General features: G+C 42.0%; 1 protein-coding gene across 4 annotated transcripts in view; it reads right to left on the bottom strand.

Annotated features, from left to right (window-relative positions):
- Positions 1–25,578, bottom strand: part of AFF3 (AF4/FMR2 family member 3) — a 564,533-nt gene that overhangs the window by 453,791 nt on the left and 85,164 nt on the right. For 3 of the 4 annotated variants that reach the window (XM_030827298.1, XM_030827300.1, XM_030827299.1), the window contains exons 3-6: positions 17,449–17,523; positions 14,761–14,881; positions 13,107–13,419; positions 12,592–12,977 (exon numbers count right to left, since the gene is read on the bottom strand). In XM_030827298.1, the coding sequence (XP_030683158.1) occupies positions 12,592–12,977; positions 13,107–13,419; positions 14,761–14,881; positions 17,449–17,523 (895 nt within the window). The remainder of the gene's footprint in view (positions 1–12,591; positions 12,978–13,106; positions 13,420–14,760; positions 14,882–17,448; positions 17,524–25,578) is intronic. The other variant, XM_030827301.1, reaches the window with a different exon arrangement.

Here is a 25,578-nt window from a genome sequence, read left to right as displayed (position 1 = left end):
TATTTTTAGTAGAGATGGGGTTTCACCATGTTGGCCAGGCTGGTCTTGAACTTCTGACCTCAGGTGATCCAACCGCCTCAGCCTCCCAAAGTGCTGGGATTACAGGAGTGAGACACCGTGCCCAGCCAAACTTAATCATTTTTTAAAAAATTCCCTGAGCTAGAACAAACTGATACGCAGACTGAAAGAATGCTCCATGTTTCAGGAAATGCATAATACTGAGACATATTTTGGTTAAGCTTCAGAAATCCCAATAATTCTTTAGGGACTCAGAAAGAATGAATGACCTATAAGAGCAAACAAAGTGGGCATCTTAAAAGACATCAAAGCTCAAGAGAGCCTCCAAATTCGATGAAACCAAAGAAACAGAAAGAGAGAGGTAAAAACGTGAGACACTGTCATCTGAAATGAAGCTCAATTCATGTTTGTTAGTTTTTTTCCAGATAGTAGGATTTGAGTTGATTTTTAAACTTCATTTTTCTTCATTATCCAAATTATCTAAATAAGCATGTAACCTGTCAATATAAACAATTAGAAATTAGACAGAAAAATATCAAAAATAAAATGGAATGCAAATATCCCAGTGACCAATTTCCAAAGATTATTATCATTTTTTAATAAGAGGAACGGGCCTTGAAGGAATAATCTGGTGGGAAAACTAGAAAAGGATACTACTCCAGGCATACGCAAAGACAGAAAGGTATGAAAGGAAATGATGGTTTAAGGAAATGGCAAGAGGTCTGATAAGTGGATGGAGATCAAGCCTGGGTCAGATTATATGCTATGCTTGAACCTCATTCTAGTGTTATTCTTTATTTTTGTCACTGATCTGCCTGACATCATTTGAACCAGTGAAAGTAAGGTTCACCCTATATTTGAGGTACAGAAATTCAAGTCCAGACATCAGGGACAAAATTATTAGAGCTGGAGTACCAGCTCTAATAGGACCCCATCCTAGAAGATGATAGCCCAAAGACAAATGAGAGGGGAACTGTCCTCAGGAAATGTGTGAGATCAGATGACACCAATAAAAATAAATAATAATGTATGGTAATTTAACACATGTGGACACTATAGGAATTGAGAAAAAAGGAAGGGGCACTTTGGTGGCTGGATCAGGCGGTAGAAGTGGTAAGACTTGCACTAGGTCTTGAAGGAAGGACAGAGTATTTTAACTTAAGATTTCCAGTTTCACAAGAAATTGTCTTCATAGGTGACTCCTACCTATGGCTATAATTCCATAAAAAGAAAGCATTTTTTTCTTGCTGAAATTATAAAAAAAGGATGGACTAATAAGCCAATTATGCTGGGATTTGACTATTTAAAAATTAAATAACTAAAGTCTCATCTTATATCAAAACAAATTTCAGATAGATAACTTTTCATCTATTTCTTTTTTTTTTTTTTCCCTGAGACGGAGTCTCGCTCTGTCGCCCAGGCTAGAGTGCAGTGGCGCCATCTCAGCTCACTGCAAGCTCCGCCTCCCGGGTTCACACCATTCTCCTGTCTCAGCTTCCCGAGTAGCTGGGATTACAGGTGCCCGCCACCATGCCCGGCAAATTTTTTGTACTTTTAGTAGAGATGGGGTTTCACCATGTTAGCCAGGATGGTCTCAATCTCCGGACCTCATGATCCACCCACCTCAGCCTTCCAAAGCGCTGGGATTACAGGCGTGAGCCACCGCGCCCAGCCCATCTATTTCTTTTAGTGTCTTATGTTAGATTTTACTCTAATCTTTGGTAACAGTCTTTGTAACCATACTAACAAAGGAAGAGAGAATTACAAAATTTAATTTGTCCACTAACAGCAAAGGTTAATCAACAAACTGGAAAAACTGTTTGCAATGTAATTAGGAAAGACTGATTTTCTTAATATTTAAATAACTCTTTTAACTTGGTGAGAAAAATATATACAAACACTTCAACAGAAAAATGGGTGAAGGATATGAACAAAAAATGCACAAAGGTTTATATATGAGAATTGTTTGCTCAGTTTGGAATTATAAATTGGATGTCTAAGAATTTTTCTTAGGAACAAATCACATATATATACAAAATTTACTTAGTTACTCATTGCAGAATAATTTGCAATAGTGAAAAAACCTAAAACAGCTTAGATAACCAACAAAAGGATTATACAAATAAATTATGGGATAAAATCACTGAAGTTGTCCAAATAAATGAGATGTTGAACCACTAAAGACCACACACTGAATGTTGCCAAAAACTGTATAACGACATGGGAAAGTGGTTACAATAAGTAAGGAAAATAAATGAGATAATAACCAAATATAGCTTTAATCCCAATTTAATCAGAAAGATAAAGCACAGAAAAAAGACCAGAAGGATCTGCTCTTTAACCAAAACATTAAATGTGATCATTTCCAGATTACAGAACCACCGGTGATTTTTTTCTTCATTTTTTTTGTTGTTGTTGTTGTTTTGAGATGGAGTCTTGCTCCATCGCCCAGGCTGGAGTGCAGTGGCGCGACCTTGACTCATGAATAGCTGGGACTATAGGCACCTGCCACCACGCCCGGCTAATTTTTTTTTTTTTTGTATTTTTAGTAGAGATGGGGTTTTGCCATGTTAGCCAGGATGGTCTCGATCTCCTGACCTTGTGATCTGCCCACCTCAGCCTCCCAAAGTGCTGGGATTACAGGCGTGAGCCACCGCGCCCAGCCCTTCTTTATGTTCTTAATGTTATCTAAATTTTTATAACGAAGACCTGTTACTTACAAAATCTTTGCTGTCCTTTGCAGCAAAACTTCCAGAAAGACTGTATGTAATGTCTCTAATTCCTCTTCTTGCTTCTCTCTCAAACCCAAATAGACATTGGCCCCAAAAACTCTCATCAAGGGAAATGCTGACCTCCATGTTACTAAGCCTAACACAGCAGAGGTGACACTGGTAATAACTCCCTTCCCTTCTTGAGACCCCCTTTCCTCATGGCTTCCCGATGCTATACTCTATGTTTTCTTCCTACCTACTGATCCCTTCTCTTTTTTGCTGGTTCCTTCTCATCAGACTGACCCCTTTAGGTAGGAATACACCACAGCTCAGCCCTCACCACCTGCCCTCACTCCCTGGGTTACGACATCCAGGCTCAAGGCATTAGATGCCATGTGTATATTCACAACTCCCAAATCTAGACCTCCAGCCCAGATACAGATTTCGTTCTCCAAACTCCAGACTTGTGGGTCACCTCCACTTGGATGTCTAAGAGACAACTCAAACTCAATAAGCCCAAGTGAGTAAGTAAACTCTTGCTCTTGCCCCCAACACCTGCCTCACACATAGTTTTTCTCATCTCAGTTGATAGTGACTTCTTCCTTTCATTTGCTTAGATCAAATATCTGTCCTCAGTTCCTCTGTCTGTCATCCAAGCTGTCGGCCAATCTTACTGGCTCTCCTTCAAAATATATAGAGAATCCAATCTTACCATCTTTGCTGTCCCCATGGTCCCAGCAACTATCACCTCCCCTAGATTAGCACAATAACCTGCCAAGCCATGTTCCACTTCTCCCCTGACCCATTACAGCTCATTCGCAGTGCAACAGCCAAACAGATCATTTTCATACCTACGTCAGATCATGACACTCCTCTGCTCCAAACCCTTCAATGACTCCCAATTCTCACAGTAAAGCCACGGTCCTTACTGAGGCTTGGCAGGCCTTGCAAGACGTGGCCTCCCTTGCCACTTCTCCCACCCCATGTACACCGCTGCAGCATGCTGTCTTGTTGCTATCCCAGGCGAGAAGGCACATTCCCACTCAGCCTTCACTCCAGCTCTCCATCCCACTCCACCTGGCACATGCCTTCTCCCTGCCATGTCTTCCTGGCTAGCTCTACCACGTCCCAGCCTCACTGTTCTCCTGCTCACATCTCACTGTCTCAGTGCAGTGACCCAGCCACCCTCTCAATGCTGCACCCAGCTCCCACCCTCCACCCCCATGGGCATCCCCAGCCCTCTTTCCCCCGCTCTGCTTTTTCCTCTCTCCATACCACTTACTGTCAACTGCCAAAGGGTTAAAAATCAAAATTCTAACAGGAATTTAGGTAGGCTATGGTGACACAGGAAGGCTCCTCTGACTTTTAGGTCTGTCTGGTAAAGGGCGTCATGACCCTGTGTGAGGGACTATCCTGAGGGACACAGTAAGGACCTAGTAGGTACGAATCAGTCATCAAAGATGGATGAAAATGAAATTGCCAGCAATTAAGAAATCCCAGGGGCATGACCAAAGCTAAGAAGAGTTAAGTTATAGAAGGGTTGATTTGTCCATCAGCATAAGGGTCAGAGCTGCCCAAAGATGAAAAGGGCACCCCAGGAGGGCACCATCCCCTTCTGCTGGGGGGTTTCAGTGTAGCAGCATGAGCCTTAGCAGGGATGCCACAGAGAGCATCAAGCATCCCTCGGGGGATGGAGGAGGCCTTCATCACTGATGGAGATATCCAAGAATGGGGGGGAGGTGGGCAGAGGGCCTGTGTATACCTTTTGTCAGGGCTTATAGAGAGAAACAGCTGAATGCATACCTTTTCCTATTTTCTGCTGTTAATCCTTTTGTTACACACATAAGGGGTCAACCGTTTAGTGTGTATTAAAGACATGCCAAGGCCTATATGGACACAGATGCTATTCCTGAAGGTTATGTCTGTCAGATAACAAATACACAGAGATCAGGAGATATACACGGCTTATGTTCACCTAAATTATGAAACAATGCAGCCTTCCCATGAATAACTGAACGAGGAATCGTGACAGAAACAGGATTGGTAAAGTACTAAACGGCAGGCAGAGAGAAAGGCTGAGAGACATTCTGGGAAACAGCACCCCATGGGGCCAACGGGTGTTTCTAAGAACTCTGCATATTTTAGGCCTTTCGTACATTAAAACCTAGTTCATGTGGCAGAGACGCTGGAAATGTAGGCTCTCTCCTATATTGCTCTGTTCCCCTCATCACCCTCCTCATTCCCACATCATCTTGTGGCCAGAGAACATGACCATCTGTGGGAGCACACACGCAGCACACCCGCACACACTACCCCCAGGGAAGGACTTCTGCTCATGAAAATCAAACAAAGGAGAACAAGGAAAAAGAGGCAGAGAACACAGCGTCCCACTCAGAGCACTGCCTGTTAAGCGTTTATTTCTGAGGCCAGCATCTAGCTCTATGATTTATTTTATATGTACTGTGTTTACATACATCAGTAAATGCGGTTTCCATTTCGCTTTGTAACAGCAGCTATAAATTATATGTTGGAAGTGTTTGGCTCCTCTCTTCCCATAAAGGTCTGGCAGGGATTACGGAGGCCCCAACACGGGGAGGCCCAGGATTGGTGGGGAGCACCTTCTTTCATCCATATCCTTAAATTAATTAACTCATCCAATAAGCATCTATTGAGCACAAACTATGTGCCAGGAACCATTAGAGATGCTTCAGTAAGCAGTACCGTGAAAATAGAACAAAATAAACAAAAATCCCTGATTTTGTGGAACTTATAATCTAGTGAAATTCATCCACCTCTCTTCAATTTCTACACTCAGAGCTGTCAACCCATCTGGGGTTGGACACATGAGCAGGTAAATGCAAAGCAAACAGAGCCCCTATAAATAACTATAGGAATTATTATGAGTGTGAATTGTTTCTGAGGGCTTACTATGTGCCAGCCACTGTGCTAAGCACTGTAAGTACTAACTCATCTAACAGTCATAAAAATGCTATCAGGAGGTTCTACCATGATTCTGTCACAGATGAGGCAACTGAGGCACCAGGCCATCTGGCCAGCAAATGGAGTGAAGAAACTCAGACATTCCAGCTCTAGAACCCACACTCCTCGCTCTGCTCTAGAACTGGAGAGAATTACAGCAGAGAGAGGGGTCCCAGTCAGTATCACTTCCGGAGACATCTCTTGGTCCCACAGCCCACCGTTTGGTCAGAACAGCAACGGGAGTGTGAGGCATGGTCAACGGGTGCTTGCCACATGAGTAGCTATAGAATGGGATCTGCAAACAGCACTAGGGAGACTCCATTTTCATCTACTGTAAATGTATTGCTAATGCTGGTTAATCATGTGGAAATAAGTGATTCTACTGCTCAGCCCAATTAAACACACTATTTAATACACTGTGGCTTCAAACAGATCTGTCTCAACAAGTCATTCTAAACGCTTACTATGTGAACATTTTAATACTTGTCCTCAGCTCAAATCTTGTTGATTTAGTATTTCATTTAATTGGGAATAAAGCTCTCATGTGATACGTTCCACTATAGATGACAATAGCTCAGAAAAAACAAATACACAGAAAAAGAGAGAAAAGGTGATCTCAGACTTGAAAATAAGATCTCAGGAGGGGGCTAGCATCAAATAAGGAAGAATTACACTCACTACTCAGGATTTGTGATATTAATCCAGGATAATCTTGGTTTTCAAGATTTCAGTTATTTCTAATACAAAGGAACTTTTAGAATTTCATCTCTCTCTAGCACGCACACACACACACACACACACAAAATCACTCTCAACAATATACTCGCTTTTCTATTTTGTTTGCTTTCATTTCAAAGGTGTTTAAATAACAGAAATGTAGCCAATATTTGCCAAATGCTTACTATATTGTCACTGTGCTAAGCACATTACATACGTCTCATTCACTCCCCGCTGCTGCAATAACTCTGCCAAGCAGGTATCATTACCATGTTCTCCACCTCACACATAAGGAAACTGAAGCCCTGAGGAATTAAACCACTTGCTCCCCATCACACGGCTGACAGGTGGCAGGCCCAGTTCTTGCCGGTCTCCATAGCTGCACCCATTCCACAGCATTCTACCTCTTCCCTGTATATCTGAAAGACTGCACAAGATTTCTGACCAAAGAAAGGATGAAAGACACAAGCTTTTCTCATGAAACTGGAAGAGTGACACCTGCTTTGTGGGTGGAATACACGCAGGATCACATGTCACTTTCAACTGACTCCAAATGCAGAGGCCGGGGTGGGGGGGCGGTTCTTAAGCAGCCCGAGGTGTGGAGCTCAGGCCCCGGAGGCTGCAGCTGAAGGGAAAGCAGCCCTGTAATCTGTTCAGATGCATTCCGGGAGAGAAAGCTTTACCAGAATTGAGAAAGTACGGAAAATAAAGTGGGCTTGCTAATAATCTCCCTCCAGGTCCCGCCCTCCACGCTTCCTGGTCAGTGGTAGTTTCTCACCCTTAAGGCTAGAAAACTTGGCTTAATGATATGTCTGAAGGAGCCCAGAGAGGAAAGAGAAAGCAAAAAGTCTCTAGCACCTTCACACACATGATACATTTTAACGCACTTTCTTCAAATTTCTCATCACAAGACTATAGAAACTGAAACTGAAGTTTTTTCATGTTAAATGCCTTACCTTTCTTTTTTTTTGTTTGTTTTTTGGTTTTTTTGAGACAGAGACTCACTCTGTTGCCCAGACTGGACTGCAGTGGCACGATCTCGTCTCACCGCAATTTCTGCATCCCGAGTTCAGGCAATTCTCCTGCCTCAGCCTCCTGAGTAGCTGGGATTACAGGCATGCACCACCACGCCCAGCTAATTTTTGTATTTTTGGTAGACATGAGGTTTTACCATGTTGGCCAGGATGGTCTCCATCTCCTAACCTCGTGATCCACCCACCTGGGCCTCCCAAAGTGCAGGGATTACAGGTGTGAGCCACTGCGCCCCGCCCAAGTGCCTTACCTTTTAAGACCCCATTGGCCGAACATAAAAGGACTGGAAAATGTGGAAATATTTCCACTTGCCAGTCTTCATTACGACCTTCAGAATGACCCATCTAAACTACAGAAACCAAGTGCTTCCCTCCAGCATCTGAGATCAAGGTTTGGGTCTCCAGTCTTCCAGGTATACGCAGTACAGGCACTCCACGTTCTAAGAGGACGGAAGCTGCCCATCGAGCAGACAGGAGGAAGTGCAGAGCGTAACCATCCGTGCTGTTGCTATGCCATGCTGTCCTGCGGGACGTGGCCTCCGACTGCCATGGGTGAGCGAGGGTGATGGGAAAGATGACACCACAACAGGTGGGGAAACTGAGTCTCCAGGCTTGCCACACACCCTCATTTCTTCCAGGAGCAATCAGATAGCATACTTCAATTTGAAAACATTATACATCTCAAATGTAATTAAGAAATTCGGCTGGCATGAATATGTAATGTACACATTGCTTTACAGATGCCTTTTTTGCCTGACAGGCTGGTGCCGACTTTAATTTGGAAGAAATCCATTTTCATACAAAGGTAACCAAGAGTGACAGGAAATAGGAAGCCTACATCATTTATCTTCTGTGAACTTTAGAAAAAATCAGTTAATTGCTTTTCTAGGAAGCTATTTTATGGAATCACAGTGCTTCATCTTTCTATTCTTTTTCACGGCACAAACGACAATTTTAAAATGCCCTTCATGAAAATTCTATGATTAATCAATACATCTTAGACTATTTAATTACTTATTTTAACAAATAAAATTCTGATCAACCATAAATGGTTTCTCTGTTCTTATAGATGAATTATCAACCACTATGAAAACATCTAGGATACCACAGTCTATTGATTGATATTCAAATTCAGGTGTCTCTTTCCTTACCACTGACTAAGCTATGGGCACCAGCTCCTGGCTTCCTTTGCTCCCCTGGCTTATCAAATGAATTCTGTTCCCAGCCACTGGAGCCCTCTGCAACAGCAGTTTCAAACTATCACTACTTATTAAATTGCAAACAGAAAACTATAACGTGTAGGTTTTGGAATACACTGCTGAAGCTGTAACTTGTCAAACCACCAACTGCAAAAGGCCCAGGACTCTCCTATGTTGTCTCAATGGCTCTGCATGTTAGGTTTTTCACGCCACTGTCCTATTTTGTGCCCTGCCCCCATCACCTAACATATACATATGTATTTTTAAATTCTACCAAGTTTAGGTTAATATAACTTTTTTCAAATCTAAAATGATCATCTTAGTAATGATTTTATATTATTCCATGAGCCAAAGACAGATACACTATGAAGTTAATGATGCTTAAGCTTCAAGGTCTCTAAGGCCCTGGAGAGCTAGGGGGGGTTGGGGGTAGTACTGTGTTAACACAGTTATAGGTCTTTGAAATAATGGCAAGGGTGAGATATTTTCTATTCATTCCTAAAGAAGATCCCCAAGACTGCAAATTTGAGGTCCCACAAAACTGTTTCTGCCTCTGTAGGTCAACAGTCCCCAATGTTTGGATCTGGAATTACATGCTGAGCACAAAATATTAATTTGTGTGTGTGTGTGAACAAAAAATAATTCACTTCAGTCAGAAACAAAATTCAGTGTGCTGTGCCCTAGAACATTCTAGAGGGCATGCTTTGGCTATTCGTTAGTCCCTGATCTCTCACCCAACCGTAGACACCTTTCCAAGGGGCACTCCCAGGGAGGCTCACTTAATGAGGAGTGGTGTTCAGAATAAAAGACTCAGCTACAACAACAAAAATGTGTTTTTCATTAAACACAAAACTGAGTCAGAAAAAGCCAGCCAAGAAGCAGGTGTACGAGTTAAGGAATTCTCTTGAGGTCTTTAACTTCCACATCAAATTGCACTGGATTTTTCTGCACTAATTACCTATTATTGAAGACTCAGGAATTATTGCAAATAATTTGCCATAGCAGCAGGTAGGGTGCAGATGTTGTAAGGGAAAGAATGAAGAGTTTATGAAGTGTAAAACCAGGCAAAAGGGATTCAAAATTTCCAAATTTTGAAAAATAATACAGAATTGTTTTTCTACTACAAGGGTGATGAAGGTGAGGGAATTTTCCTAGGGCTAAAAGGCCAATTTTAAACTTAATTCAGACTGCAAATGAGAGACACTGCAAATTAAAAGCTATGTGCTGGAGTCTAATTTATTCAGTTAATGTAAATTTCTTGGAGATTACATCTTACATTAAAAAAAAAATTCTCTCATTGCATTGCGCCTAGTTATTAATCTGATTTTCTTATGAGGAATGTACCTATATGATGCCAAACAGCTATTTTTGCATGGCCCTCCTTGTTTTTATGTCATTTTTACCTAAGCCTTCCAGCCCCCAAATTCTTCACACTGTGATAAGTCTTGCTCTGTAGCTAACATCCTGAAAAACCATAGTCAAGTAATAACCTTGCAGGTCATTTTCTTTGGAAATTTCCCTAAAAAACACCTTCTCTACCTCACTGGAAATTAATGTTTGTACTATTGAGAGGACATTTTCATACCAGCAGTATCTTTATTTTTAAAAATATCAGCATGAATATTTTTGAAATTGTCACATTAAATTGTTTTACCTCTTTCAAAAAATAAAAATATTTATTCCCTCAAAAGTAAAATCTGGTTGATAAAATTCTTCAGCTTCTATGTTATGATTCTGAATTTTATTTTTTTATTTATTTTTTGTAGAGATGGGATCTCACTATGTTGCCCAGGCTGGTCTTGAACTCTGGCCTCAAGCAATCCTCCTACCTCAGCCTCCCAAAGTACTGGGATTACAGGAATGAGCCGCTGTGCCTGGCCTGATTGTGGATTTTATTGGAATAGCCTATAAATATTGAACAATGTACCTGCAAAAGAGTATGTCTTAATCTTCTCTTGGAATACTGTCAACAAAGATCTCTGAGTTTGAAAGGTAGAAGTAACTTACTACTTGGCTGCTGACTGTGAAATTTAGTCATGTTTTTATTGTGGGAGTGGACTGATTAAACAGACAAGTGTTATAAGGTTCAAATTACAATATTTCTCCTAATATGCAGTGCTTTTAACTATGATAAACACTGCACCCCCCTTCACCAAAAAAAAAAAAAAAGAACCCACCCACCAATTTTTAACTTTCTTCTACAAACACCTCTTTTCTCTTCTCTATCAAAGCATGATTGGCCTTTTTGAAATATTCAGGACAAAATGTTAGGAAGAGGGCAGGCTCGCTAGTTCAATGTCACTACATATAGGGGAAATGGAACACTTCCCATAGAAAGCTCTGATTTCTCTCAGCATGAGTCTCTGTCTGAGGCATCCCCCTCTCTTTCTGCTAACCAGACACCATACACAGCATGTTCTTTCCAATCTGAGTCCTCAAAGGGCATCCTGAAAGTGTCCAGGTTATTAATGACATACCCAAAAGCCTCATAAAAACTGCACCGTTATCTGCTTAAGGCTTTACTGGCAATCAAAAATTCATCTTTTTTGTTTTAACTAGAGTTTTATGAACTCACTGAATTCCAAAATAAACAAACATGTAAATTATTACCTAATAAATCTGAAGTTTCTCTGGTAGATAAAAACCATTTTAACAAGAAGTCAATTGAGATTTAAATAATGAAGGGGTTCCTGGTGGTTATAAAAGTCAGTCACCACTGGCTCAAGGATACGCCGGAATTTATTTGCTGCTACCAGTCATTTGATGATGACGAATCAAACAGCCTGATGAATTCAGTTTTGTAAGGTGGTATCTATGTGTGTCTCCTACAAACTTTTAAAACCATAAATGCCTATAGAAATTACATTTTGCTTCCATTAATTCCTAGTGAACTTTTTCTAGAATCTATCATAAACGTGTAATCAAAAAAAGTTACGGTATACCTGTCACTTAATTTTCTCCACAAAACCAGTGTAAACATCTCATAGATTAAAAAAGAGGTCTTCTCTAAGGGTGATATATTGATCTCCCTATCAGTCCGTGGTGATCTCTGAGATGATAGTTCAGAAATATTTAAGCTCGGCCTTGTCAAAAATGCAACAATAAATGTCAAATCATTGCTTTCATTTGGTTATTAAATCAAATTAAGATACAAAGAATATTCTGGCCACACTGTTATTCAGTCTTTAAAGAATATGTTAAAAAGAGAAAAAACTGAACAGTTCTTAAGTATAATGTTCAAGAACTCACATTTAATTTTAGTTAGTATACAATATCACAGCAAAAAATATGTATGCATGGTCATATGTTTTTCTTCATGTACTCTTCACAACCATCATCAATTTGGAATATGGTCTGAGACAGGACGGGATTTCCAAACCAAAACATTTGAATAAGTCACCATATTCAAAGTTGAATAATTTAAACAATTAATTTAAAAACTATTATGAGGTTTACTTGGTAAAGTTTGTGTTAAAATATTTCAAAACACAAAAATGTTCAGAGAGTTTTGGAACTCTTTTACATAAAAATTTGTCTTAAATAGGTAAACAGATACTGAAATTATAGCCTTTAAGTGCTTTTCTTACTTCTGAATCACTTATTCACTTATTTCTTAATTTTATTTATACCTCAGTGAACACTAGCTGTTCAGAAGAAATTCTCAAACTATACTGAAGGGGACATTCCTTCCCTAACTAATGCATACACACACAACTGCATTTGCTGGAACTCTAAAAATTCAAATTATAATAAATTTGAGATTTTAAGAAATCATTATTTAAGTATGCCTCCCCTTTTAGTGACTGCTACAAATCCTACCACATGAAGTCAACCACATCACTGAAAAAAAAAGAAACATGGAAACTGAATTCACAAGGGTCAAATTGTCACTTGTAACTACGCAGTTGCACGTGAACGGTGCTGATAAAGACTCACCTCCCCCTGCTTGGGGATGCTGAACTTGGAGAGCTTGGCCTTGGCTCTGGCTGGCTCCGGCTTGCTGGCAGGGACTCCCCTGTATGATGTGCAGTGCACGCTGGTTTCCGAAGACGACTTCAGCTTAGGAGACTCATCAGGGGCCTGATCTTGGCCATCCATTGGCCGCACGTATGCAGTTGGTTTCTGCTGGACCAGGCTGGGTTTTGAAGCTAGGGATGGAGGAAAGTTCTGAACACAGTGTCCGCTGCTGCCATGCTTGGCCACCATGGCAGGTGGCCTCTCCTGGGTCTGAAGGCCCACCTCCACATTGCACACTTGTTTGGCCCGTGGCTGCTGTCTGCCAACACCATCTCCAAGCAAGGTCCTGAGAGAGCCCTGTTGTGCTGAGTTGGAAGAAGAAGAAGAGGAAGATAAGGATGAGGGGCTTGATACATGGGGATTTTCTTTTTTCATTATAGTTCTCTGGGTTTTAGCAGATTTTTGCAAATTAAGCAACCTGTGCCTGTGCTTACTTGCTCTCTGTTGGCCGTCGGAGGGTGGGTGCCCAGCCTTCTGCCAGCCCATAGTGCCTCTCTTACTCTGCTGCACGGGAACAGCTGCTGGTGTGGAAGTTGTAGTGCTACAGATAGATGAGGGCTGGGTCTGGGCTCTTGAATCTGCAACAAAATGTTCATCAATCTTGTTCACAGGAGTCTGAGGAACCCCAGGTTTGGGAACTCCAACGAGATGACTCTGATTGGATCTATCAGTTAAAAAGTCTTTCATTTCATCATAATTGCCTAAAGTGTTCTGGATCCGGTTGGAGAGTTCATCCCCCTTGTTAGTCTGGAGAAAGAAAAACACATCCACGCTATTGTTAGAGACAACAGAAACACCGGAGATAATCGACAGGTGCCCTTATCAATCACAGAGCCAGGGTTGTCACATGTGGAATGGGATCTGAGAGATGAAATCGAAATCCTTATCGTCTCTGAAGATGTCTGTCAGTACTTGGGGATGCACCACAACAGGAAACCTGTAATGGCCTTGGGGTGCATAAAAAGGGATCTATCCGGCCAGGTGCAGTGGCTCATGCCTGGAATCCCAGCACTTTGGGAGGCCGAGGTGGGCGGAACACCTGAGTTCAGGAGTTTGAGACCAGCCTGACCAACACAGCAAAACCCTGTCTCTACTAAAAATACAAAAATTAGCAGGGTGTGGTGTCGGGCTGCTGTAGTCCCAGCTACTCAGGAGGCTGAGGCAGGAGAATCACTTGAACCTGGGAGGCAGAGGTTGCAGTGAGCCAAGATCACGCCACTGCACTCCAGCCTGGGTGACAGAATGAGACTCTGTCTCAAAAAATAAAAAGGAGCAGGGGGATCTATCCTTGGTATTGTGTGTGTTGCAGCTAAAACAGATTACCTGGAAATTAGGAAAATTAACTATTACAACTTTAAAAAATGAACTGGATTAAGTCTTTCTATGATTAGATTGTCCTGTAATTGTAGTCCCGTTAGAAGCTTTACTTGAAAATTCAGATTTGGCTCGGGATTAGTCTAAATATCATTCTTGCCAGAAATCCAGAGTGACAGGCAAGAGATGTCAATGTGAAGCTTAAAGGAACATGGGGCTAAATGTTCAGGAAGCCGGAATGACCCAGAGCTCCATGCCGCCTAAGGTATTTGTGAAATCTGGGACGACATTTCATTTTGGAAGCAAGGTTATATTTCTGGCCTTTGGTAAAAATGAGAAATAATCTTAGACTTTCTTTCTCATTAGCCCTAACAGGTACTCTAATCGTAGCATGATCCATGTACGACAAATACGTAACACAACCTCCTTCTAATAGTGTTTGTTTTCTACGATCTGAGAAAACATAACAAATGGGATTGACCTTGATATGTCAACGCAGAGATGAAGTCTGTATTATTGATAAAAATCACAGCAAGCAGATCTCAATAGTAAACAAAAGTTGCATGTTACTGACGGAGTAACCAGTAAAGCCATGTGAACCACACACCTCAATTTCTGGGGGAAGACCCCATACTTGGTGGCTGAGCTGTCTTCCCTGGGCTCAACAGACAGAAGATGCAAGTTTGGTCGGCCAATTCTTTTAGTCAAGGCCACCATCACAGGCAGTGAGAGGAACAAGTGAGAGGTAGAGACGAACAACTGAAAACCATCTACCTTGTAGGGCTCACTGAAGAGAGAGTAACTAGAATTAAACGTGCCGTCATCCTGTTGAGTTTCTTGATTTCTTCTTTCTCGTTCTTTCCTCCGTAATGCATTTCTATCTGGTTCATAGACACTGCATCAGGAAAAAGAAGAGAGAACAATCACACACACAAATTAAACTGTAAAGCCCAATGTAACACTCGTGTGAGTGCAGAAGTCTGGTTCGTGGACAAATGGTGATGATAACAAGAACACGGATGAGACAAAAGCCAGAGTCATCAGGCAGTGTGCTGGGGTGTCTAACAATTACATTCTTCGGGGGAAAAAGAATCCTTAGGACCAGTTCCAACCAGTACTAGGTTTCTCTTCCTGGTATGTGAAAGAGGAACTGTCTAAGCAACTTTGACAGGAGAAGACTGAAAGTAATCTTAAGGCAGACGGTACTTACAGTGACGTGTAAATAGAAATTATGAGCATATTTTCTCTATGACAGAGCTTCTGAGTGTTATACGGGAATGCTCCTGTCCTTTTTTTTTTTTTTTCCTTTTTGCATGGCTGTGTTTCTGTAGTGATTCTTTCATTAACTAGCTCCCTAAAGAGCTGTAAAAACTCCATGCTGCAGTGGTTTTCACAGTTATGAGCCTTCTTCTGATCTCTGTTAATCAGTCAAGTCGTCAAACGACTACTGAATCAATTCTTCCTTCTGATATATTTGACACTATCACTCCTCCTAACTATGAAAAATGTGCCAGGAGGAAGGGGTGCAGGCAATGAGGCGAGAGAACGGAAATTGAATTATGTTGTGTCATCAAGGAACTCGGCCTTTTGTTGAAGAAAATTAATATCTATTCTCTCAAAATACAATTATGAAGTGGCCAGGCACCAGACAACTGGAAGAAATGAGGAGGAAATAAAGTGTTCCTTCCCCCTAATAAGGAGAAAACAAAGGGGTTAATTCAACTAGTGATGAGGAAGTGACCTGTTTACTGAAGGAAGGAAATGCACTTGTTTTTCTGGCTTCCTGGATAAAGAAATCTGGCCTCTGTGTAGACAACAGAACCAACACTACCAATCAAAAAGAGCTTACAGATCCCTTAAGATGAACTCTGTCCTCCTTTCCCAGCAGAAGCAGGTGGGTTCAGTGACCTGGCCATCATTCTGCTTCCAGCTCCTACTTGGTCCAGTGGGCAGATGCTGAGCTGGGAGTCGGGACACTCACCTGCAAAATGTGGTTCTCCCCAAATCAGCGACATGGGGATGGAAAAGCCACTCGGTCTCTCTACGCCTTAATGACTTCATTATAAAGCAGGGGCATTTCATGGCACTGTTATAAGGCTTAAATGTGAAGGTAATCTATAAAATGGCTTTGGAGTAGCTTTAGGTACCACAAAATCCAACATATTGCTAATAAAATATTGTTAATAATAAAAGGATCTGTGCGTTCAAAGGAACTTATAAAAATTGTGATTTTTTTAAAAGCTAAATAACTATCTTTAGTAAAACAGAAAGTATATGTATCATGTAGCTGTAGGGGACACACAAATTATTGTAAAATAAATATTGCTTATCCTAGCTCTGCCCGTGTGGCTGGGGTACACTTTAAATTTGCTGTCTAAGGGGTGATGTGATGCTAAACATGCTTCTGGCAAGGCTGCTGCAGCACCTAAGGCATTTAATTTAAATTTAAGATTAGGGAATGTAAAGAGATCCAGAATATGGAGCCTATTAGCATTTTAATTCATCCTTAGTATATTACCCACAGTTATTAGATTTGGGACTCCAACCAGTGACCTTCATATAATGGGGACTGCAGCCTCTAGAATCTTCTACCAAGTGAGAGGCTCACAGCACTAACATCACGATCACTGATCACTAAGAACTCTCTGGGGTGGCTGTGGTGACAGTGACCAGCCTAAGGAAAGCAGGAGATGGGAAAGACACTCTTATTCACAGAACCAGACTTCCAGTTCCCAGTAGAGGGTATGATGGTCCTGCCCTGCTTATGGACATTTGTAATATGAAACCCCGGCTTTCACGAACATTCCATGGATTTCAAATGGAGACTGCTCTGAGGACATATGACCCACACTGCAGATGGATATGAAGTAGTCTTTAATCAACAGGAGAATTCTAGTTTCATTGTGAATTTCTAGCTTTTGGAACAATATTGACACCTGCAGTTGGAAAACAAAAAGCGGCTGGGCACTGTGGCTCACGTCTGTAATCCCAGCACTTTGGGAGGCCGAGATGGGTGGATCACAAGGTCAGGATATCGAGACCATCCTGGCTAACACGGTGAAACCCCATTTCTACTAAAAATACAAAAAATTAGCCAGGCGCGGTGGTGGGCGCCTGTAGTCCCAGCTACTCGGGAGGCTGACGCAGGAGAATGGCATGAACCCGGGAGGTGGAGCTTGCAGTGAGCCGAGATTGCGCCACTGTACTCCAGCCTGGGCGACAGAGCGAGACTCCATCTCAAAAGAAGAAAAAGCTTGCACAGCATGCATCATAACTCTCCCCTTTTCCCATACATAGCAGGGACTCCCACACACATGCTTGCTGCCCTCAGTCAGGTCAACCTAACCAGACACACAAGACTGGTGTGATGTACAAAGTGGCCTTATGTAAGATGGAGCAGGCAGGTGGTCACTGAGAATGATTTCTGGGCTTCTCAGAAGGCCCCCATGCCCAAAATAATACCTCCTGCATCTGCTGGCTGATGACTGAAATTCCACAACTAGAGAGTCATTCCTCTGGTTTAAGATGTCTTCACCCCTGCAAGAAATATAAACACCACAAGAAGCGGAAACACTTTAAACCTGATTAGCCTTGAGTATCTTAGCGTGCATGAGTCTGTCAGCATATTTTCCAGAAGCTAAGGGGAAAGGATCCGGGATCCCAGAGGGTCAGAACGGGAGGCAAGCTGAACAAAGGAAGGGACAACAGTAGATGCAGCCATGAAAACAGATTCATAAACTCCACTTATTTTTCAGTATGGCTTAAGTGTTTAAGACAAAGGCAATAGGATAAAAACCAAAATTAATTAGGCAGATATCAGACCCAATACATTTCCAAGGTCTGGGAGTTATGAGCCATGTCCTACTCTGAAAATGTTGGAGGTGAGAGAAAAGATGCTCCTCTTTAACTAAACCTGCCTCATCCCCCAACCCCTTTAAGCTGAAAGATACCCCAAAGCACTCCAAGATGCTTTCTAAAGCATCCAGATTGCTAGATAAAATCCACTAAGGAAGTTCTACCTGCATAACCAGCCTACAGCTCCTAATACCAAGAAGGAGTGAACACCCTCAGGACCACTTACTCATAATCTACTAATAGAAATCCACTAGCTGTCTTTTCAGGGGCCCGCCATCATGCTCATGCCATGCTTCCACACCATAAGATGAAGCCAGAATGACTCAAAATGGCAACGTCCCCAGTTCTTCAAAGGAGAGGAAAGGAAACTCAAAAAGAAAGGCAATGCCTTCCCTTTGGTTTCTCTCCTCCTTCCTTGGTGGGCAGCTCTGTAGCCTCCACGGAGCTGCTTCTTAAAACTAACCCACCCATTCCTTCTCTTTAACTAGAAGCACAAGCCCCCTACCACATGTTATTTCATGGCTAGGGAGCTAAAACGTCACTTGCTTAAAGCAGATGTCACTGTAAGAGAAAGGCTGGGCTTCCCACTCCCTGTATCTCCCTAAGTGTCTGAACTCTCACCTTTCCACCAATACTAAATGTTTTGACTGACAAAGACAGTAGCTTCTCAACAGTGAGCCCCCATTCCACTAATTACAAGTGAAAATCGTGCCGGTGCTCACCAGCCTGCAGAGTGCCTTTCTCTTCATCTCTTGCCATGAAAGCTCAGCCCTCTTCATCCCCCTGCCATTTGAGCAATGTGAAGATCATGCTTTAAAAGCAAAGAAAGCTTTCCCCTGACAAGCTGAAAGTCAGGTCAGCTTCCCCTGGGATGGCTGACTTAGGTCTAAGAGAATTCCAATTCCCGGCATGCCAACATATACATTAAACTCAAAATGTGTCGCACGTTATGAGTTATGTTTCTTTGTTACTAGCAGATGGTAAAAATTTCTATCATCTGTAAAGTTGTTCCTATTTCTATAAAAATTACAAAAATCACATTCCTCAAATGTATGTCACCAAATGTATTTATTTATTTTGCATGAAAGTGGAGGTAGCCAACTGCTTCAATATTATTTATTATTTGTTGCAGATGCATAACATTCCCAGAAAATAAACCTTTTTAATCAGCTCCTTTTAAAGGGCCTATTTATTTTTAGAATTAAAAAAATAGCAAATAAAAAATGTAGTAAAAACATTTTTGATCATTTCTCACTTATTTGTTTTAAATCTATAAATTGTGGTATCTTGTAGAGCTCCAGCCCAGGCCAATTATGGTGGTTAAGTAGAAATAGACGTCTAAACATGAAACTGTCATCATTTCCAAAATTCATCTATTCTTGATCATACGGTAACAGCATGAAACTAAATAAAAGTAACATCTATGAGCCTGATGGCTTTTCTCTTCCATTGAGCTCAAAACATTTCACCTATATGTCCCTTAATTATCCTCACAATGCCCCTTGGAGAAAGACAGTGATGGTGAATATTATGACTAGGTTAACTTTTTTAAAGATCAAGAAACTTAGGATAAGAGTTTGATCATCAAAACAATGTCATAAAGACACACTGTGTAAAAGGAACAGCAATGTCCAAAGTACCTTACTCAGCTCTGCCCAGAGAACAGCAGCTATCCTGGAGCCAAGAAGTGGTGGCACCTCTTAAACCCTGATGTCTACAAGCCCAGTAGTGAGTAGTTAACATGAGCCCCACAGAGGCAAAACAGGAATAAATGAAATAAGGCAAGCTATTTCCCAGTCAGACAGAGAGAACCATGAGGAGAATTCTGGAATAAAGTCTCAACTGTTATCATTTTTTACAGCCCCCAATTGACAAAGGATAGAAATCAGTCTCTTTCCACAGCTCACACACAAAGCAGACCTATGTAACCTAGAATTGTGGAATGGAAGATAGAGGAGTGAATAAAAAAATTAAAAAATGATAAGATTCTAAAGTTGCCCAGCGAGGGCTACTGATGTCACTATTTTTATCAAATGCTACCCATTCATTAACCTGCTCCAATCTCTCCCTAGGCTGCCCTACTGGTGAGAAAGGTGCTGGAGCCAGGACAGCCTGCCCTCTGGCTGAGCCACAGGTTGATTCAGCAGACCCAGCCAGCCAGGGGGGATGACCTCCTCCCCACTGCACTCATCCACATGTGGCCTGATGAAATCTGATGAAATGCAGTTTGTTTTGGAGCGCTCGTTCCAAGCAAACTGCATTTCCCATGGAGGAGACTTTTAGGCAAGGGTATATGAAACCAATTGTATCCCTTGACTAGAATCATCAAAATGTTTTATTCCTATTTTTAAAAAAATTATCCAAACTACTGAGTGTCTCCAGGGTTGCGGGGGTCTAAGAAATAAGTGAATTCAAGGAGAAGAGAATGAACCACCTCTCACCTATCTTTCAGAAAAAGTTATCATGTTTTGCATGTTTTTAAAATACGATCCTTTTCAAATAAGAAAAACACAATTCACTTTCGTCCAAAAGCATTTTCTGAATACCACTGTGTCAGATACTGGGGAGACAGGGTCGTGATTGAGCCATTCTGCTGATGAGAAGACAACAGTCTGAGGCAAGGAGAATGGGGAAAAGGAAGAAGGGTACCTATTCACAATCAAACAACGTGAGCAGCCTGTGGTCAGGGCACCGGCAGGGGTAGCACAGGGAATCAGCATTGTTTCCTGCAGGAGACCAGCTTTGAGCTGGCTCTTGGGAAAAGGGCAGGTTAAGGAGATGGAAAGGAAGAAGGGCTTAGAGGTACAAAATACATGGATTACTAGTAAGTGGCCTTTGGGAGTATATTCAGAGGCGGTTATGTCACCCTCTCCATACCACCTTGCTTCCTTTTTTTTTTTTTTTTTTTTAGACAGAGTCTCACTCTGTTGCCCAGGCTGGAGGGCAGTAGGGTGATCTCAGCTCACCGCAACCTCCGCCTCCCAGGTTCAAGTGATTCTTTTGCCTCAGCCTCCCAAGTAGCTGGGACTACAGCTGGGACATATAGGTGTGCCACCACACCCAGCTGATTTTTTTTATATATATATTTAGTAGAGATGGGGTTTCAGCACATTAGCCAGGATGGTCTCGATCTCCTGACCTAATGATCCACCTGCCTTGGCCTCCCAAAGTGCTGGAATTACAGGTGTAAGCCACTGTGCCTGGCCCACCTTACTTCTTTAACAAGGTGGAATTCCTCATTTAAAGTTTCATTTATGTGGTTTACCCACTGCTAACCTATCATTGCTACCTCACTCTAAATAGGTTCGTCTGATCCCTTCCTAAGAGCAGATTTGGTTGGGAGCAAATGCATGAAGGGCGGATGCAGAGGAAACAGAGAAACACTCTCCCCCTTTTTACAGTTTACATCAGGCTGCCTCTAAGCAGCCTGGCCACGGAGAAGACAATCTTTTCAGATACTTTGAGACCTGACAACATGCTAACATGCTCCCTGGGCATGGACCTGGAGCCATGAGGGTGAGGAGGAGGAAGAAAAGGCATAAGGAGGAGAGAAGAACGTTCCCCAGAAACTCCCCTGCTCTCCAGAGCAGCAGTGTAAGCGCTGTGTATAATTAAGGAAATTTAATCAAACACTCCAAAATTATAACAATTGTTTTAAATTTAATGAGTCAAACTAATTAACATCTCATTATTTATAAAAGCAAACGATAAAAATTAAAAATTGTTTTTTAAATTAGAGTAAAGCAAGGTTGCTGAAGTGTACTTGCAAATTCCCTTCTTAATCTATAGACATAGCTGGTGGACTGAAAGGCAGAAAGAGAGTGAGCATGGGACAGAGGTAACTCAGACAGAGAAGGTGAGGCTGAAGGTAGAACGTGGTAAAAAGGGAAGAATCTCCCAACTGGAGTCTTTTGAAGCTCTGAGTTGTTGTGGTTGTGATGTTATAGGTGCGATGGTGGTGATGGTGATGGTGGTGGTGATAGTGGCAGCAGAAGTACTGGTAGTAGTGCTGGTGGTAGTGATGGTGATGATGGTTATGATGGTGATGATGATGGTGGTTGTGGTAGCAATGGTGACAGTAGTGGCGGTGAAGGTGGTGGTAGTGGTGGTGATGGTGATGGTGATGATGTGATAATGGTGGTGATGACAGTGATGGTGATGGTGGTGGTAGTGGTGGTGGTGGTGGTGGTAGCAATGGTGATGGTGGTGGTGATGGTGTGGTGGTAGTGGTGGTGATGGTGGTTGTGGTGGTAGTTGTGATGCTGATGATGACTGTGGTTGTGATAATGATGGTAGTGGTGGTGATGGTGGTGGTGGTGGTGGCAGTGGTAGTGGTGGTGATGATGGTGGTGGTAACGATGGTGATAGTGGTGGTGAACATGTTAGTGGTAGTGATAGTGATGGTGATGGTGATGGTGGTTGTGATAATGGTGATGGTAGTGATGGTCATGGTGGTGGTGGTGGCAGTGGTAGTGATGGTGGTGGTGGAGATGGTGATGGTGGTGGTAATGGTGTTGGTGATGAAAGTGGTGATGGTACTGGTGGTGATGGTGGTGGTAGCGATGGTGATAGTATTGGTGGTGAACATGTTAGTGATAGTAGTAGTGATGGTGGTGGTGGTAGTGGTGGCGATGGTGATAATGGTGATGGTAATGATGCTGATGGTGGTGGTGATGGTGGTGGTAATGGTGGTGGTGGTGATGGTGGTGGTGGTGGTAATGGTGTTGGTGATGAAGGTGGTGATGGTGCTGGTGGTACTGATGGTGACGGTCGTGGTGGTGATGATATGGTGGTGATTGTTATAATGGTGATGACGGTAGTGATGTTGATGGTGGTGATGATGGTGGTAGTGGTGGTAATGGTAATGACGGTGGTGGTTGTGATGATAATGGTGGTGACAGTAGAGATGGTGGTGGTGGTGATGATGACGATGCTGGTGGTGGTGGTAATGGTGTTGGTGGTGGTGAAAGTGGTAGTGAAGGTGCTAGTGGTTAAAAATCTGTTGAGGAGTGAGAAATAGTCAACAGTGCATATAACAAATTCTTAAATCCTAAAGAACATGACTATGCCCCTGCTCACTTATACTGGATTTTCCTTATGAGCCAAGTAATTTCAGTTCTCATGAATGTTCACCCTACTTTCCCCCAACAGCACTATAACATTGGCTCACCAGCACTCCTTTCACCCACTGTGTATTATTTCTACCATGGACTCCTCAAAAATATTGGTCCCCTTTTACTTGTTTGTCTCTGACCACAAACAAGTAAAGGTTATCTCAATCTTAATTCAATCTTGAAAATATTTTCTGGGAGCATTTCTAGATCTCTACTTTAGCTATGCTGACCTGTTCTACCAGAACAGGAATGAGATTGAGGGTGGTCTGTGCCACAACCACTTCTGTACTATATCTTTTGAGAAACTATGACATTAAAGGGAGTCACAAAGTCACAAAGACCCACAGACAAGTTTAAACCACAGTCATCCCAAATAATTTTCTGGGTCTATGTCATCCTCCCAGGCCCATCTGGCCCATGTTAAATGTTGCTAGTAACAACCACTCTCCATGGACTTTACATGAATTACTGCATTTAAAACCCCAAGAGGCATTCTCCCTATTTACAGTGAAGAAATAAGAGGCTCTGAGGTTAACTAACTTGTCCAAGTCCCATAACCAGTAAGTGACATCACTTAGATGTGAAGCCAGGCAGTCTGGCACCAGAGACCAAATTCTTAGACTCTGCTCCACTGCCTCCCTGGGGAACTGCTCACTGACAAGCTTTGACAAATGGTACCTTCATCCTTTGTTAGTAAATGCTAGGCAAAAGGGTATTAATTTACAGATCACGACTGTTGCAGTTCATTCTTCTAAGATCTGCTAAGCCTCCTTGGTGTATATATATGTATATATATACCATATATATATATACACACACGTATATACACGTATATATATACACACGTATATACACGTATATATACACACGTATATACACGTATATATACACACGTATATACACGTATATATACACACGTATATACACATATATATATATATATACACACATATATACACGTATATATATAGGCTAATTTTAAGAATTCTTCTAAAACCTATAAAATATAACTGGAATACGCAATTCAAATGACACAGCACTAGCAGTGAACTAATACTCTAGTCCCTACATTTTTTCAAACAGAAGATTTCAGAAGCTGTAAGGTAAACCGACTCCCCCATTTTACTGATTTTTAAGTGTGAATTCTGCATACTGAATTCCTTAAGAAATACAGAATGCCACAGTAAGTTCATTTTATGAGAGAGCTAGCACAGTTGAGTTGCTGCAAACTGGTATTGGACACTCATCAGTTTTTTACTGATCATTTACTGAGTTCCAACTCCATTTCTAGTTCAGTGGAACGATGACTGTTTCAAATCTCTCTCGTAAATATACTCCAGTGGGTTTTAGAGAGATGACAGATAAATGACAGCTTTGCATTTCCAAGGGTTAAATGCTTTTCCTGAGGGATCCTAAGTCTTGGTGCCATGAGAACAAGTGTCAGGCTCTAATGGAATTGTTCCATGATAAATAAACTGCCAGGCTATATGACAAGCAGCTTTCAGAGTCTTTCCATATAGTATAAACAGCAGAAGTTAATTTGAGTTTCTTAACAGGACCTTTTTCCTTTACAATATAAAAGTGGCTTGGGATGAAGCAATTACTCTGATTTACCATCTTCTCCTTGGTAGAATATAAAGATGCAGCAGAGCCTCACAAAGGCAGTAACTTAACCAAATGAGACCCACTTGCAAAGTCCCTACTATGCTATTTCAAAGTGCTCCCTTCCCAGCAGCAACACAGGGCCGTCATCAGTCACAGGTGCCTGCGATGAGAAGGATGCTGACTTCCAGGGCTTTTCATGGGAGAGCCAATAAATTATTTTTCCTCCACCAAATGCTCAGTTAAATTTCATTTTCACTTTACAGCACCAGTTTATAAACTTCAGCTCCTAGGAATTTTTAAAGCTATCTACACAATGAGTCATATTTTATAACATGCTTATGTTTTAACCATGATGCCCTTCCCTGCAATCCTTGTTGTGGCCACTCAGGGTCATGGGCTGGTGCCTGAAGTCAGAGGGGAGAAGCGTGTCTGAATCCTCTCATCCAATCCCCATACTTCAGGTGGGTCAGTCTCATGGACCCAGAAAGCCCAGAGACCCTCAACATTAGCCTTAAAAAATGGCTCATGCTCTTCCCGAATCCAACTCGACTTATTTTTCTCCCAGGACTACTAAGGAGATAGGCTGTGGTTGAAATGGGGTTTCTGAAAAGGAGTAAGAGTCACCTTGAACTACTGCTATTCATTGAACTGAATCAACTTACCTGTGAGGTAGAGAACAAGCCTTAGGCTAGAAAGAAGATAAATAGAACCGACTTTTCAAAAAGGAAGAATTAAAAGGAGATGCACGGCCCCAAACGCCTCATGAGAGCTAATCACCCTGACAGGCCAACCATCACGGTTCCCCATGGAGACAACACAGGTGGAAACCACCAGAATAAACTCACTAATGTACCTGAGAGGGAAGGACACCCTGTGTGAAGAGAGAATGATCTGTTTTGGTACAAGCAGTGTCAGCTTAGCTAGAAGTCTCAGTGGGTCAAGAGGACAGAGAAGAGAGAAATAAGACAATAAAAATATCAGAATCTGGAAGAGAACACAGAACAGCCCCTGTGGTCAC

Source organism: Nomascus leucogenys, chromosome 14, assembly GCF_006542625.1.
Source record: "Nomascus leucogenys isolate Asia chromosome 14, Asia_NLE_v1, whole genome shotgun sequence".
Taxonomy (NCBI): domain Eukaryota; kingdom Metazoa; phylum Chordata; class Mammalia; order Primates; family Hylobatidae; genus Nomascus; species Nomascus leucogenys.
Note: the sequence above shows the minus strand (reverse complement) of the source record. Positions and strands in the feature narration are given on the sequence as shown.